Here is a 16041-nt window from a genome sequence, read left to right on the forward strand (position 1 = left end):
AGGGGGCTGTGGTGGGGGGCAGCAAGCGCCACACTTTGCCAACCCCTGCACAAGGGGAAGGAGCACAGGACGAGTGAACCGTCTACATGCACCTGCACACAGCTCATTTTTAATAAGCCAGGCTTATAATTGTGTGCTAACGCAGTCACTCTATTATACTACATGCTGAAATAAAGAGGAGAGAAAGAGACATAAAGGATTGGAAGTGCCATGACCCTTGTAACACATACTACCTTCTTCACTGTGCTTAGCGTAGGGTATACAAGAGAAAGAGCTCATAGATCCGCTTGTATTCTGAAACCCAAAGGGCCTAGGGAAGACGTTAGGCCAGTTTTTCTTAGCTGATAAGCGGTTGGTAAGCTGTTCGATTGGAAAGGCATTCCCTTTTAAGCCAGGTTGATATCTGAGCCTCTGAGAGCCCACAGCAGGGCCTTTGAAATCAGCAAGGTTTCGAGAAACTGGCTGACATCCTTGAAAGAGGGAGAAGAGTGACCAGCACACTTTGGAGTCTGTGTTCTAGGGTTAGTTGACCTAATGAGCAGACATCAAAGCCTGCTGGAACAGCTCGCGCTATTTCAGAAAACCCTGATTTCCAAGGCTATTCTAGATGCTGATAAAAGAACCATCACCTTAAATGCCAATTAAAACATTACGCAATACAAGTGAAAAAGGTTTCATTTCATTTTCTACCCGTGCAAAGTCTGTAAAAGAGGCTGATAGAGACATACTGCAATCCTATACGCATCAAATATGAATGTGTTTATAATGGTGAAAATGAATGGTTAAAACCCAGTTTACAAATAACACATCCCAAAATCAATCTATAAGCATAAGGAGCAGCTGTGGAAAAAATGAACAGAGGATGGCAAATACTTACGTTATTGAAGATCAGATTCTTCTAGAGCAGGGAATGTAAATGGAATTGAAATGACAAATGCATCCTTTATATCTGCAATCCTGTAACATTAGAATGTGGATTACTACTCTCCATACATTTTATTTATTTTATTTTATTTATTTATTAAATTTATTAATCGCCCATCTGACTGGTCACCCAGCCACTCTGGGCGATGTACAACCCACCATAAACAATTTAAAACAATAAAATTTTACCATAAAATAAATATGTACCATTTAGTGTACATATTTAAGAAGGGGAAAATGTTTTAATATTTTTACAACTTTAAAGAAATGCCACAGCTGGGTATATGCAAGAGTCCTCCATTGTAGTCTGTTTACAGCGTTGGTAACTTTAAAGACCTCTTAAGAGCAATGCAGTAGGCTTCTAGACATTCTATGAAACAGACATAGAATAGCTGTCATCTGTAGTGAAAGATTATTTTGAACTTTTAAAGATATTGACAAAGTTGTGTTAGCATAAAAGGAGAGAAGTGTGTCAACTGTGATGTTGTGAGCATTGTCCAGTACGTGCCCATGCCTTGTACAACCATGTTCCACACCAAGTCCAAAAAGCTTGCATTCTAGCTGGTGGAAGGATCAACTATTCCCAGGAACAAAATATTGCAGCTTAGGTGCTGGGAAATTATAATTCCTCATCAATATAGTCTCTGTAAGACAAAGGACATACGATTACCTACAATAAATGAACATTTATGTATTTATTGCAAAACAAAATGATAATCTGAAAAGTCCTGTAGCACACTCAACTTTAAATACATCTGCTTCTTGTTTTGTGTCTTTTATCTGGCTTTCAGCTGCTAAATTTCTGGATTTAGTGGTTTAAAGTGATACATAGAAAACAGAAAGGGCTGAATCATTAAATTAGCTGTTGACACTTCAGATTTAAATAACAATGTAGTGTTAAACTTAAAAAATATCTTCACCCAACTGTGCCCTTCCTGCTTTGCAAAAGCTACAGCAGGAAACATAAGTAGAGGCATCCAGACCACTGTCTATTCCAGTCTTACTGGATGAGTTTCAGTTGTTGAGGCCCGAGGATGTGGTAGGGATGTATGGATTCCCCACCATCTGTTCCGGTAGGGAATCTGTGGGGGCGGGGGGAGGCGATCTGTTCCTCCCCCCCGGAATTCTCCAGAGTGGTTCCGTTCCACTCAGATTCCGGGGGGGGGGGGCAGAACTGGCTTGGGGACATTTACCTTCCCTCCTGCCAGCCAGAGCCATTCGCCTCCTCCCTATCCCTGCCGACTGCCATGTCTTTAAAAAAAAAGGCAATCGGGAGGATGTGCCCATAGACTTATATGCAAATAGAGTCATGAATCTTGCGTATAAGTCTATGTGTCCATAGGCTTATATGCAAGATTCACGGCTCTATTTTGTGTATAAGCCTATAGGCATATCCTGCTGACCACATGTGCCCGTAGACTTATATGCAAAATAGAGCCATGAATCTTGCGTATAAGCCTATGGACACATAGACTTATACGCAAGATTCGTGACTCTATTTGCTTATAAGTCTATGGGCACATCCTCCCGATTGCCATTTTTTTTCTTTTTCTTTTTTTTAAAGACATGGCAATCGGCAGGGACAGGGAGGAGGCGAACGGCTGTGGCTGGCAAGAAGCAGCCGAGTGCCGTTCCTCCTCCAGTCCTCCTGGAGTGGAGGTAAGTGGTCCCGATCTGCTGCTGATTCCTGAGGCTGGATTCCAAAGAATCTGATCTGCAGCGGATTTCTCTGACATCCCTAGGATGTGGACAAGGCGCGTGGCCAAGTCCGGTTGGCCACCTGTGCGCTCGACACTTGCCCTTCATGGTTTATTACATCAAACAAGGAGAGGATGTCTGGCTGGGTCCAGGAGATTGTAAATTCCTCCTTGAGAGAGGGAGTGGTGCTGGCCTCCTTAAAAGAGGCGGTAATCAGGCCACTCCTGAAAAAGCCTACGTTGGACCTGGAGGACGGTAACAGCTATAGGCTGGTGGCCAATATCCCCTTTCTGGGCAAGGTGCTTGAGCGAGTGATTTCAGGACAACTCCAGGCACTCTTGAAGGAAATGGATTATCTAGATCCATTTCAATCAGGCTTCAGGCCTGTTTTTGGAATGGAAACTGCCTTGGTCGCCCTGTGGGATGACCTTTGCTGGGAGAGGAACAGGGGAAGCGTGACCCTGTTGATTCTCTTAGACCTCTCAGTGGCTTTCAATACCATCATCCATGGTATCCTTCTGGGTTGTCTGGGTTGGGAGTTGGAGGCACTGCACTGCAGTGGTTCTGCTCCTACTTGGATGGCCAATTCCAAAAAGTGGTGCTAGGGGATTGTTGCTCTGTGCCTTGGCAATTGTGCCATGGGGTTCCACAGGGCTCTATTTTATCCCCTATGCTGTTCAACATCTAACTGCTGGCGAGGTTATCTGGAGGTGTGGGCTGAGGTGCCATCAATATGTGGATGACACTCAGCTCTACCTCTCTTTTTTATCAAACCCAGGTGAGGCAGTGGCTGTTCTGAATCAGTGCCTGGACATGGTTATGGACTGGATTAGGACCAATTGAGACTCTATCTAGACAAGATGGAGATACTGTTAGTGGGTGGTTCGTCTTTCCAGCTAGGTGATGTTCAACCTGTTCTGGAGGGGGCTGCACTTGCCCTAAAGGATCACATTCGTAGTTTGGGGGTGATCCAGAACTGCCACTTGAGGCACAGATGAACTTAGTGGCACGGAGCACTTCTTATCAGCTTAGGCTGGTATACCAACTACACCCTTATCTGGACAGAGATAGCCCAGCTACAGTTATCCATGCTCTGATAATATCTTGTCTGGATTACTGCAATGCACTATACATGGCTGCCTTTGAAAATGGTCCAGAAACATCAGCTAGTCCAAAACAGGGCAGCAAGATTGTTAACAAGGACTGGCCAACAGAATCACATTATGCCAGTGCGTTTTCAGCTGCACTGGCTGCCAGTCCATTTTTGGGCCCGATTCAAAGTGCTGGTATTAACATTCAAAGCCTTAAATGGCTTGGGGCCAAGTTATCTGAAGGATCGCCTCCTCCCATATGTGCCTGCCCGGGCCTTAAGATCATCTTTATGGATCACTTCTTCCCATATGTGCCTGCCCGGGCCTTAAGATCATCTTTAGAGTTTCACAGAGTCCTTCTCTGTGAGCCCCTGCCAAAGGAAGTGAGGTGAGTGGCTACCAGGAAGATGGCCTTTTCTGCTGTGGCACCCCGGCTGTGGAATGACTCCCTAGAGAAGTTTGCCTGGCGCCTACATTGTATGCTTTCTGGCGCCAGGTGAAGACCTTTTTATTCTCCCAGTATTACAGCATTTTAGTTTCTTGGTCTTTTAGCTCTGGTGTTTTAAATCTGTATTTTAAATCTCTGCATTGCTGTAAAGTTTTATTCTAGTTGTACTGTTTAGATAGATAGATAGATAAGATAGATAGATAGATAGATAGATAGATAGATAGATGGTATTTTTATTTATATTGTTTTATGTTGCACTTTGTGGTTTTAATTTTTGTGAATAGCCCAGAGAGGTTTGGCTATTGGGTGGTATAGAAATAACTAACTAACTAAATAAATAAATACACCGAAACGTCTCTAACATGTAGAAGTTTCCCTCCACATATTGTCATGTCTCCTATGTTTTCCAAATTGGACTTTAACATTTTTATATACAAGGGAATAAAAATTCTCACATAAGATCCACATGCTGAGTTCTAATGCTTTTTACCTTTTTATTTCTGAGTGTGCGTTTGGAGTGGGAATGCAAGGTGGCATGGACTTGACTCCTCTTCCTCCATTTATATCTGATCATTATTAAAGGGAGTGCATTTCTCTCATTTATATGTGTTGTTCGACTACCAACTGTTCACTATTACGAATGAAAGTAAACTGTTTCTATAAGATAATCTTATTTCTTACAGATGAATGATGCTATGGGATTTGAATTGCCATGGGTGTATTTTGTCAGTCTCGTCATCTTTGGGTCATTTTTCGTTCTAAATCTTGTTCTTGGTGTATTGAGCGGGTAAGCATACACCTTTTTCGTTCTAGAAGCAGAGTCCAGTATTCGGTTGCCACAAACACATAGGTATATTACAGAGAGGATATTTTAAAAATTGGGAATAAGATTTTTAAAGTGAAATGTTGGAACTTTTTTTATGGAGCAACTTCAGTCTCCCAAAGGCAAATTCAGTACTAAATCCAAGGTAATTTTCCGGAGATTTTTTTTAAAAAATGCATTTAAATATGAAAACATCTGTAAATAGCAATTAATCACTGCCTTAAATGCCAGTACAAAAAAATCCCAAGCCTTTAAAAATTATTTTCTCCCAGATGGCATATGGTTCATAAACAATGTTGCTACAGTTAAATAGAATCTAGATTTTAAAAAATTATATACCACACCATTTCTTTTTTCAAAAAGTAGGAATTCTGTATTTTCATAGTACTGCAAAATTGGTAAGCATGGTGAATTGCAATGTAAATAAGTTGTGGAGCTCAGAGATACTAAAAAGCAGGGATGGTACTGGTACACTGAATACCTATGTGATCTGTCAATTGCAAAAGGACTCTGCTGTGTAGTGAATAGCTGATTCATAACATATTTCCTTACATTTTACAGGTAAATGATGCAATAGGATGTGAATGGCCATGGATCTATTTTGTTAGTCTTATCATTCTTGGCTCATTTTTCGTACTTAACCTGGTTCTTGGTGTACTTAGTGGGTAAGCAGTTAGATTAACCTTGTGTATTCCACTACAGTGTGTAAAATGGCCTATGCGTTTGCTCAAGCTTCACAGTGATGGCTTTTCTGCATGTGCCTTGGATTGGTATGTCATTTTACCAGTGTTTGCTCTTCTGAATGTCTGAACATCGTACTTGTATCTGTCTATGACATCCTGTGTGTACAGTGCTTGCCAACCCCCATCCTTGAAGATTCACTAAATGAAGTACTAGCTTCCTAAAATATAACGTCCAGTAGATAGATAACATCATTTTGCACACAATTAGTGATCAATGACACCTGTGTAAGTATGTGTATATATATATATTGGTACTGATGTGCGCACGCACACACACACACACAAATATATATATAGGTAAAGGTGTTTGTCCATTTCTGAAAGCCTAGCTTCAGCACTGAAAAGCTGACATAAGCAGATCTTTTGTGTAACTACCAATAAGATGTGCCTGTGAGCAGGTGCTTTATGTTTTCTTTTTCTGTTTACACACATTGTTCAGTTCCACAAAGCATTTGATGCCCACTGTATATAAGTGGAGACATCCTACCTAAAGACAGGGAACATAATCCAGGAAGGTGTGCATGCAGGTGGCTCTCATTATTGGCTATGCAAGTCACAAGGATTTGTGGGCGCAAGCACCCTACAGCTGCCAAAGACAGAGCTTCTCAACCCAGCACCATGTGTTTCTGAAGCCTCCTTGCCTGTATTGTAAGAAGAGCAGGGCATGGTGTCCGATTCCCATCAGGATGGTGTCTGTATAATCATGTAAGGGAAGATGTAGGTATGTGAGCATCACAAGTTTCTCTTACCCAGCCCTCATCTTGTACTTCATCCCAAGCCACCATGGGTAACAGCACTGGCAGAAGAATGGGCCAGTCCAACTGGCTGGAAATGATTAATTAACAAACAAGTAGCTGCAGTGCAAACATTTGGTATTAAATGGAGTGGGATCACTACTCAGATTGCCAAGTGCAAGCAAGTAGGGCTTGCGCCATACAGAAGTAGGGCTAGAACAGAGTTGGGGAACACTTGGCTCTCCAGATGTTGTTGGACTGCATTGGATTCCCATTGGCTATGCTGGCTAGAGCTGATGGGAGTTGTAGTCCAGCAACATCTGGAGGGGCACATGCTGCCCACTCCTGGGCTAGAGTGACACCACTATCTGCATCATAGTCAATGGTGATTTTCAGTTCAGGTCCAGAAATTCAGGTTGTGCTGCCTAGTATTTTTCTTCAATCTGTGGGTGGTCCTATCACAAGGGAGCTTGTTCATTCATTTTACTTTGACTTAAGCCCTATTCAGGCATTCACGTGTAACATATGAGGGCTAAACAGAGGAGGGGATGTCGGTGCAAATGCAAGACCCATCCCCCCCAAATCCTTGCAGGCCCGGCTGCTCTTAGAAAGTTTCACACATTTAGCCTGGAGGTCTGAAAGTGAATGTGCTGAATGTTCAGCTGAATGTGCTTAAAAGCTCTCCGCATTTGGGAACTCTTCCTTAGGTTTTCCAGTCATGGTTAGGGTTGTAAGCACATTCAGCAGAATGAGCTTACAAATCCCTTTCAGTTTCTAGAGCTAAATACATGAAGATCTCTAAGAGCAGCTGGGTACATGGGAATGTTGAGGGCAGGGCTTGGATACATGCCCACATCGCCCCCCGTTTATCCCTTACTTGTTGCAGTGAACCCTTGCATAGGGCTTTGGTGAAACATTGTATTGTAAGATAGGTCAGTCAGTCAGAATTTCATAGTCATCTATGTTCAAGGAATTAGCAGCAATTTTATTGTTGCACTTAAAACTGGGTAGTACTTTCCCAAAGTACGATTGTCTCATTAATTGCATTATTCTGTATACTGTAAGTGTGTCATACAATTTAGACACAAATATTTTCTACGCAATAATACTAAAGGAAAAGTAGGCAACAGAATGTTTTGTGGTAATATCTAGTGTAGTTAACTAAGGGTGCTCTCTTATACATACTTACCTTGGAGTACATCCCATTGAATTCAGTTAGGCTTACTTCTAAGTAGACATGCATAGGACTGCATTTTAAAAGTAGACATGCATAGGACTGCACTGAAAAAGCTATAAACAGTTTTGAAAGTCAGTGGCAAAACATCTTTTCAGCTGAGTAATAGTAATGCCAAATTTAGCAAGGCTTATGGTGTCACCCACCCCCTTATTGTGTGCATAGATGGTTTTTGTTGAATGGCAGTGTTACAGCAAAAATGTTTTTAAGAAGATCCTGGAAAGTGCCCTCTTTGGATTACAGACGCCTTGAAAAAAATCTAAATGCTGGATTTTGTTGTGAGTTTAGCCATTTTGAATAAAGGCAGAATCTCTGTTTATACCCAGAAATAAAGAATTAAAGCAGAAAGGATTTTAAAAAGTAGATGCCTTACACTAGGATAAACCAATGGTCTACCTAGCCCAGTATTTGTTTAGCCTGACTGGTCTTGGGAAAAATGTTTTTCTAGCCTTACTATTTCAGATTCTTCAAATGGAATTGCTAGTGACTAATCTTTTAGCACATTTCACTCGTAGTGTTACAGAATACGCTTCAATGATCAGTCCCATTGGTTTCAGCACATTAATTAATTTCAGTGGAACTGAATTATTTGACTTGCATCTTCCAAGGAACTTCTAGCAGCATATGTTGATACCCACAACATCCCTGTGTGTCAGGTTAAAGATAGCGACTTGATTAAGGCTAAGCAGGGAGATTCATGAGTTTGAATGCAGGCCTCCTCATGCCAAGACTAACATCTCATCTACCGCCACTTTACTGCAACCTATGACTTTCCAGATGTTGTTGGACTCGAAGTCCCATCACCCCTGACCATTGGCCATGCTGGGAGTTGAAGTCCAACAACATCTGGAGGGACACAGGTTTCCCAGCCCTGCTCTATTGGCTCTCTCATTCATAGGGCTATTCATAAACACAACCAGAGTCCATAGGTATAACTGTACACTTTCTCATTAGTGAGCTGTATGTGCTAATTAACCATGTAGTCTTTGCATGTCCTAATTCATCTAAAGAATAGGAGATTTAGCTAGATAAATGGTTATCAAATATCATTGATTATCATAATGGTTACAAGCAATATGAAATAAAATACTTGTTACTCTATGACTTTTTGTGATATCCATCAAAAGGCATTAGTAACAGCCCTACTCTGATCTAGTAAATTCTATAGATTTTCAAGGAGCATTTTTCTGCTTCTCAAACTCATATATACTATTTATTAATTCCATAATTTAAAAATTAAGTTCTAGACAAAAATAATATTTAGATGTAATTAACGGACAAAAAGAACTCGCTGGAAACATTTTGTGAGCAAGACCTATTGAAATTAATATATGCCATGCCATTTGTATATTTTGTGTTCTCCCTGGGTTTGCTCAGGAGAAGCTCTGATCAATTGTTCCCAGAGTTAATGCCACTTTGTTTTTAGTTTGGAAGAAAATTTTAAATATTTGATAATTATTTAGGATGTAGGACAGCCAGTCAAAATGCTGTATTTTGCTAACCCTATGTAGGCATTCACCCTGCACACGTGAGGGCTCAAAGTGTGTGCTGACCCTGTGCTCTCTGTTCCCAACCTTGCTGTGTTGAGCAGCAAGGTTCTAAAGGCGGCTTCTACTCATGTTCAGTTGAATGTGAGTAGAACCCTCCACATGATCAGGAACTCTAATAAAACAGGGTTACCAATCCTCCAGAGGCTTCTATGCACATTCAAGTGAAGAGCATGAGTAGAAGCCCCTTCACAGCTTACTGCTCAACACCACAAATTTGGGAATAGGGAGGATGGGCATTGGGGGTGGGTCTTACATGAAGGCCCTTGCCACCACCACCACCACCACCCTTTTAGCTCTCACATGTGCAGACGAAATGCCAGCTTGGGTTCCTGTTTTACTAGTATGTGAAGAAATTACACAGAGAGTGGGAATAGCCCCAGTGGAAAAAAACATGTTCCCATTATTCCATTATACAGCCCCTATAAACTTTCGGGCTGTATATGTCAAAAAGCAGAATATGGCCTTAGGTTTCTGTTAGTATTTTGTGTGAAGAATGCACAGGACCTTCGGGCAAGCCCAGTCCCTAAACATATTGAGGGCTTCTCTCAATCTGATGTGAAAAAAATTCTATCGCTCTGTTGGCATGGATCCAGTAATAAAGGCTTTCTCCAGGCCTGGAGCAATAAGCACAATTTTCTTTGAAATAATTAATGCAATAGCCGTTCCTTCAAATTGTTTTTGTATCATCATATTCAAGGGAAATGGTTCAAGTGCATTGTGAAATATGCTTCCTGCATCCCGGTATTTAATTGTAAAAATGTTGGTAATACCCAACTCTTGGAGGCACAGTAGTTTTTGTTTTTTTTAATTAGGAATAACTTTTAGGAGAGATAGTAGGTGGAGATTCAGTGAAGTTGTTAGTTCTGTTAGCTCCCCCTTCCACTGCTTTCCCTGGGACATATGTATAGGCAGGTGTGTACAGCCATATCTGTTTTGAACCTTGGGTATAATATAATTTCTAATCTCACACATAATTTTAAAGCTCTCCAAAATAAATTCTGTGACTTAAAAACATGGCTGTATTTAGTTCTCTGGATTTTAAGAACTAAAATCTGGAATCTGTGCTAAAGTTGTTTTTATATGACTATTTCCTGTAATGTTGATTTATATGTTGAAATGTGTCTACTGTTTTGATCTCCATATTTCTGTGTTGCCTTTCTTGATATGAACTGCATGACTGACTGATATGTTGTTAGAATGTTGTACATGTAGATAAGACTTAATTTAGAAGATTTTTTGTTTTACATCTAGCCTTTTCTGACGGTGAGTATGTGAGACTGGAATGTTGAAATTGCTTTTAAAAACAAAAACACTATAACTAAAGAGGTTATTTTTATGATTATTAGTTATTTTTACAGAACTTAGAGGACCTTAGTAAGTATTTTAAGGAGTCTGTTGACAGTAGCAAATACATTCCAAGCATTTGAAGGATATTATCCATTTAATTCATTTGGTCTACAGTCATTATTTTCTTTTGTTGTTATTATACAATGGTTGTAAGAGCTTCCTTCTCCATATGAATAGTGATGGTTGAAACATTTTTGATTTTATGGAAAACTCTGGTTTGGGGTTAGATTTCCATTTGTACAAGTGCTTAGGGATATCCTAATGTATAGCTGTAAACACTCTAGAAAGAACATTTTACTTTTGTTGGAGATGTTCCCCCTAGATCATATTCCAGATGAAAATCTTGCTGATTCAGCTCACAGGTTTTTTTTGCAGTTCCTTCTGCAACATGCTTGACATTCTTCCCATATTGCCTTCAATTTACGGTTACAGTCTGGATGTACAATTTCCCTAATAAAATCATATAGATCAACTAAACCTTATTTTATGCCTGTAAGCTTCATTTTAAGGCACATTTATAGGGGCATGTTCCAGTCATAATCCTCTCACTGGAGATCAGTGCAAAGGTTTTGCATCACCATCTAACTGTGTGGGATACCATTCTTAAAAAAAACAACAATGTAATATTATTACCAGGAAATTTTCTCACTATATATTTTACATAAAATTACAAGCAACTGTGCAGGGTATATTAAAGTCCTGATCTCATTCACGCTTGAAATGCCCTTATGAGGCACTATTCTAAGCTTACAGAGTCAACTGAGTGTTTTTTCTCAAGGCCACCCAGTGAGCCTACAGCTAGGTTGGGATGTGAACCTAAGCATTCCAGCTCAGCCACTAGCACTCAGCTGAGCATAACATACTGATGCAGCTATCAAAAGGAAGGAAAATCTTCAGGGGTGGGCTGTAAAAAGAGGCCCTTGCTGAGCGCAAGGAGTGTATAAGAAAGGCACAGAGCCTTGCAATATGCATATTCACTTGGTTAATGGATAGCTATAATTGGTTAGACACCAAAGCATTAATTAGCTAAAAGTCTTTTCATTAGCTGCCAAATGTATTTGTTTTATCTTTCTATAATTTATGTTCTTTGCAACTGCAAAACTGTAAAGAGAGGTTTAATTAAGAGAATCTAAATGAAAAGCTGTTTCAGACCTCAGGTGTCAATGTTCAAGTACTCTCCATGGTGTGGAGACGAGTTTCCTTTTCTCCCTCCTACAAAAATTAATCCAATCATTTCATGGGGTTCACTACCACGAAGATGTGGCGATAGCTTCTAGCTCAAGTAGCTTCAATGACAAAAAGAGAATAAACAAGTGGAAGGCTAGGTCTTTTCATGGCATTAGTCATGACTGCCAAAGATTCAGCCCCTGTATTAAGAGCAATATACCTCTGTCTGATTCCCAGATGCTGTGGAGAAGCCACAGGAGGCAACTGTCACTGTGGTGCTTGACATGCGCTTTTCAAAAATGTTTGTTTTTTCCCTTGTTTGGGATGCTAGTTGAATCTTTGATCTGCTCAGCGAGACGATACTTATACCCTTACATTTACTAAGATCATATGGTCAAAACTTCACTATGTGGTTTGAGGAGTCTTGCTTTAGTAATGTGAAACCAGCCCGCTTGTCAAGTGGGAATTATTTGTAAAGAAAAGAAAATGAATTAATATATTTTCAGCACAAAACCATATGTAAATGGCATGTTTAGGAAGTAGTTGTTGCTGAATTATTGTACTGTTAACAAAGAATATCTGAAGTTGTAAGAATAAGTACTCATTTGCAAGTAGGACAGCTTTTAATGGGCATGATAATCTGTTCCTCAAGAACAGTCTTAATCACTAGTGGATATTTTCTCTTGAAGACAGATTTGGCTGAAGGCATTACTATTTCTTTGGGTAGCCATGGGAACAAAGATCTTTTCAAACACACTTTAATAAATCTCTGGAAGTTGTGTTTCCTTTATTGCTTGAGGACAAGAAGGGAGTATGTATGGATGTGTCCCTATATGCATCCTACTGCAGGCAAGTCTTGCAGGTCAGAGTAATATTTTTATTCATTTAGCATATATTTTTCTGATGCTTCTTCCAGTCTAGCACAGCAGTCAAGATGCTCTTACAATGGATGTCCATGGATTAGTGCAACTAGAGAAATAGTTCTGATTACTATATATGCTTATACACACATACACCTAAGAACACTTGTCTACATGGCACATGGAAAAGGGCATAGGAAAGGGCATTTAAATAATGATGCACAGAATAGAAGATGGCAATGAACTGTCAGCTGTAGTTTTCTGCCAAAGGAAAATGAAAAAGTCTTGACAGTATTCCTTGTCTCGGCAGAGTTGAGAATGAACAGGAAGAAAGCAAAATGAGATGATAGAACTGTCCCTTTCTCAGATGAATAGGAGAAGCAAGAATAAAAACTAAAAGCAACAGCATTCTTCTTTAAAAAGAAGTGTGCTATTAAATAAGCCTTGATGTGGGGGTGATCAAACATTTCCAGCCCTTTAAAAATCAGTTTTCTAGCTGTGACCCAGTCTACTGTTTGAGGCGTGCATTCCCTTAATAAACAAAAATCTTTTCATTGTCTCGTATTCGGTCACTCTATAGGAAAACTTGCTACAAGAAAAAAGTATTTTTTAGAATTTATGAGGTAATAAATGGAACCCACAATCTGTGAGATATGTATGTAGCTGAAAAATGGGTCAGGGTCAACCTGGAATTAAAATGTGGCTTAAACTCCCATCTATTAAAATGTTTTGTGTTTTCTTCACACACTTTACACAAAAAAATGTAAAATTAACTTAGATTGGGATGATACTTTAAAGTTTAAATATGGATCCACCCAGAATTAATTCAAATAATATTAACATATAGCAACATATATCTACACTTTTGAGTCTTTGTAACAGATCCCTGATTAACTACATCCTTTGACTACAGATTGACTACAATTGACTACAGATTGACTGCAGATTGACTACAGACAGATTGACTACGTCCTTTGTAGCCAAAGGTGGCGGACATCTACGCAGTTGGTAAAAACAAGACCTGGAGCTTATTGTAGTTCAGATCACGAACTTCTTATTGCACAATTTAGAATCAGACTAAAGAGAATAGGGAAGACCCACAGATCAGTGAGATATGAGCTCACTAATATTCCTCATGAATATGCAGTGGAGGTGAAGAATAGATTTAAGGGACTAGATTTAGTAGATAGGGTCCCGGAAGAACTATGGCCAGAAGTTCGCAACGTTGTTCAGGAGGCGGCAACAAAAAACGTCCCAAAGAAAAAGAAAACCAAGAAGGCAAGATGGCTGTCTGCTGAGACACTGGAAGCAGCCCAAGAAAGAAGGAAAGCAAAAGGCAACAGTGATAGGGGGAGATATGCCCAATTAAATGCAAAATTCCAGAATTTAGCCAGAAGAGATCAGGAATTATTTTTAAACAAGCAATGCGCGGAAGCGGAAGAAGATAATAGAATCGGAAGGACAAGAGACCTCTTCCAGAAAATTAGAAACATCGGAGGTAAATTCCAGGCAAAAATGGGTATGATCAAAAACAAAGATGGCAAGGACCTAACAGAAGCAGAAGAGATTAAGAAAAGGTGGCAAGTATATATGGAAGATCTGTATAGGAAGGATAATAATATCTGGAATAGATTTGATGGTGTGGTCAGTGAGCTAGAGCCAGACATCCTGAGGAGTGAGGTTGAATGGGCCTTAAGAAGTATTGCTAATAACAAGGCAGCAGGAGATGATGGTATCGCAGCTGAACTGTTTAAAATCTTGCAAGATGATGCTGTCAAGGTGATGCATGCCATATGCCAGCAAATTTGGAAAACACAAGAATGGCCAACAGATTGGAATAGATCAACTTACATCCCCATACCAAGAAAGGGAAGCACCAAAGAATGTTCAAACTATCGAACAGTGGCACTTCTTTCACATGCCAGTAAGGTAATGCTCAAGATCTTGCAAGGTAGACTCCAGCAATTCATGGAACGAGAATTGCCAGATGTACAAGCTGGGTTTCGAAAAGGCAGAGGAACTAGAGACCAAATTGCCAATATCCGCTGGATAATGGAGAAAGCCAGGGAGTTTCAGAAAAACATCTATTTCTGTTTTACTGACTATTCTAAAGCCTTTGACTGTGCGGATCATAACAAATTGTGGCAAGTTCTTGGTGGTATGGGGATACCAAATCATCTTGTCTGCCTCCTGAGGAATCTGTATGACAACCAAGTAGCAATGGTAAGAACAGACCACGGAACAACGGGCTGGTTTAAGATTGGGAAAGGAGTACGGCAGGCTTGTATACTCTCACTCTACCTATTCAACCTGTATGCAGAACACATCATGCGACTTGCTGGGCTTGATGATGCCAAGGCTGGAGTTAAAATCGCTGGAAGAAACATTAACAGTCTCAGATATGCAGATGATACCACTCTGATGGCTGAAAGCGAGGAGGAGCTGAGGAACCTCATGACGAAGGTGAAAGAAGAAAGTGCAAAAGCTGGGTTGCAGTTAAACCTCAAAAAACCAAGATTATGGCAACCAGCTTGATTGATAACTGGCAAATAGAGGGAGAAAACGTGGAGGCAGTGACAGACTTTGTCTTTCTCGGCGCAAAGATTACTGCAGATGCTGACTGCAGCCAGGAAATCAGAAGACGTTTACTTCTTGGGAAGAGAGCAATGACAACTCTTGATAAAATAGTTAAGAGCAGAGACATCACACTGACAACAAAGGTCCGCATAGTTAAAGCAATGGTATTCCCCGTAGTCACCTATGGCTGCAAGAGCTGGACCATAAGGAAGGCTGAGCGAAGGAAGATAGATGCTTTGAACTGTGGTGCTGGAGGAAAATTCTGAGAGTGCCTTGGACTGCAAGAAGATCAAACCAGTCCATACTCCAGGAAATAAAGCCAGACTGCTCACTTGAGGGAATGATATGAAAGGCAAAACTGAAGTACTTTGGCCACATCATGAGAAGACAGGATACCCTGTAGAAGATGCTGATGCTAGGGAAAGTGGAAGGCAAAAGGAAGAGGGGCCGACCAAGGGCAAGATGGATGGATGATATTCTGGAGGTGACGGACTCGAGCGTGGGGGAGCTGGGGGTGGTGACAGCCAACAGGAAGCTCCGGTGTGGGCTGGTCCATGAAGTCACGAAGAGTTGGAAGCGACTGACCGAATAAACAACAACAAAAACAGATCCCTAAATCTTGAGGAAAAAGTAATTCAAATAAGGTGTCCAGTCAATTTATGATGAATCTGAAAGAAAACCAAAATAGGCTGTGAAAGACAGATTCCCCCATCACTAAGGTTGTATATTCCACAGAGGATGGGGAAACAATATGTATATTTATTCCAAGTCTAGGTTTGAACTGGTAACTATGCTAACAGCCAGTGTTACTGAGGGACTAGGGCAGCTGTGGATCACATCCAAGA

General features: G+C 40.5%; 1 protein-coding gene across 2 annotated transcripts in view; it reads left to right on the forward strand.

Annotated features, from left to right (window-relative positions):
- CACNA1D (calcium voltage-gated channel subunit alpha1 D) overlaps positions 1-16041 on the forward strand; it is a 302650-nt gene that overhangs the window by 142417 nt on the left and 144192 nt on the right. For both annotated transcript variants that reach the window (XM_084832473.1, XM_084832474.1), the window contains exon 8: positions 4845-4948. In XM_084832473.1, coding sequence (XP_084688599.1) covers positions 4845-4948 — 104 coding nt within the window. The remainder of the gene's footprint in view (positions 1-4844; positions 4949-16041) is intronic.

The sequence above is a fragment of the Heloderma suspectum genome, chromosome 2 (genome assembly GCF_057233095.1).
Source record: "Heloderma suspectum isolate Gila_16-S chromosome 2, 16-S_ref, whole genome shotgun sequence".
NCBI classification, from domain to species: Eukaryota; Metazoa; Chordata; class Lepidosauria; order Squamata; family Helodermatidae; genus Heloderma; species Heloderma suspectum.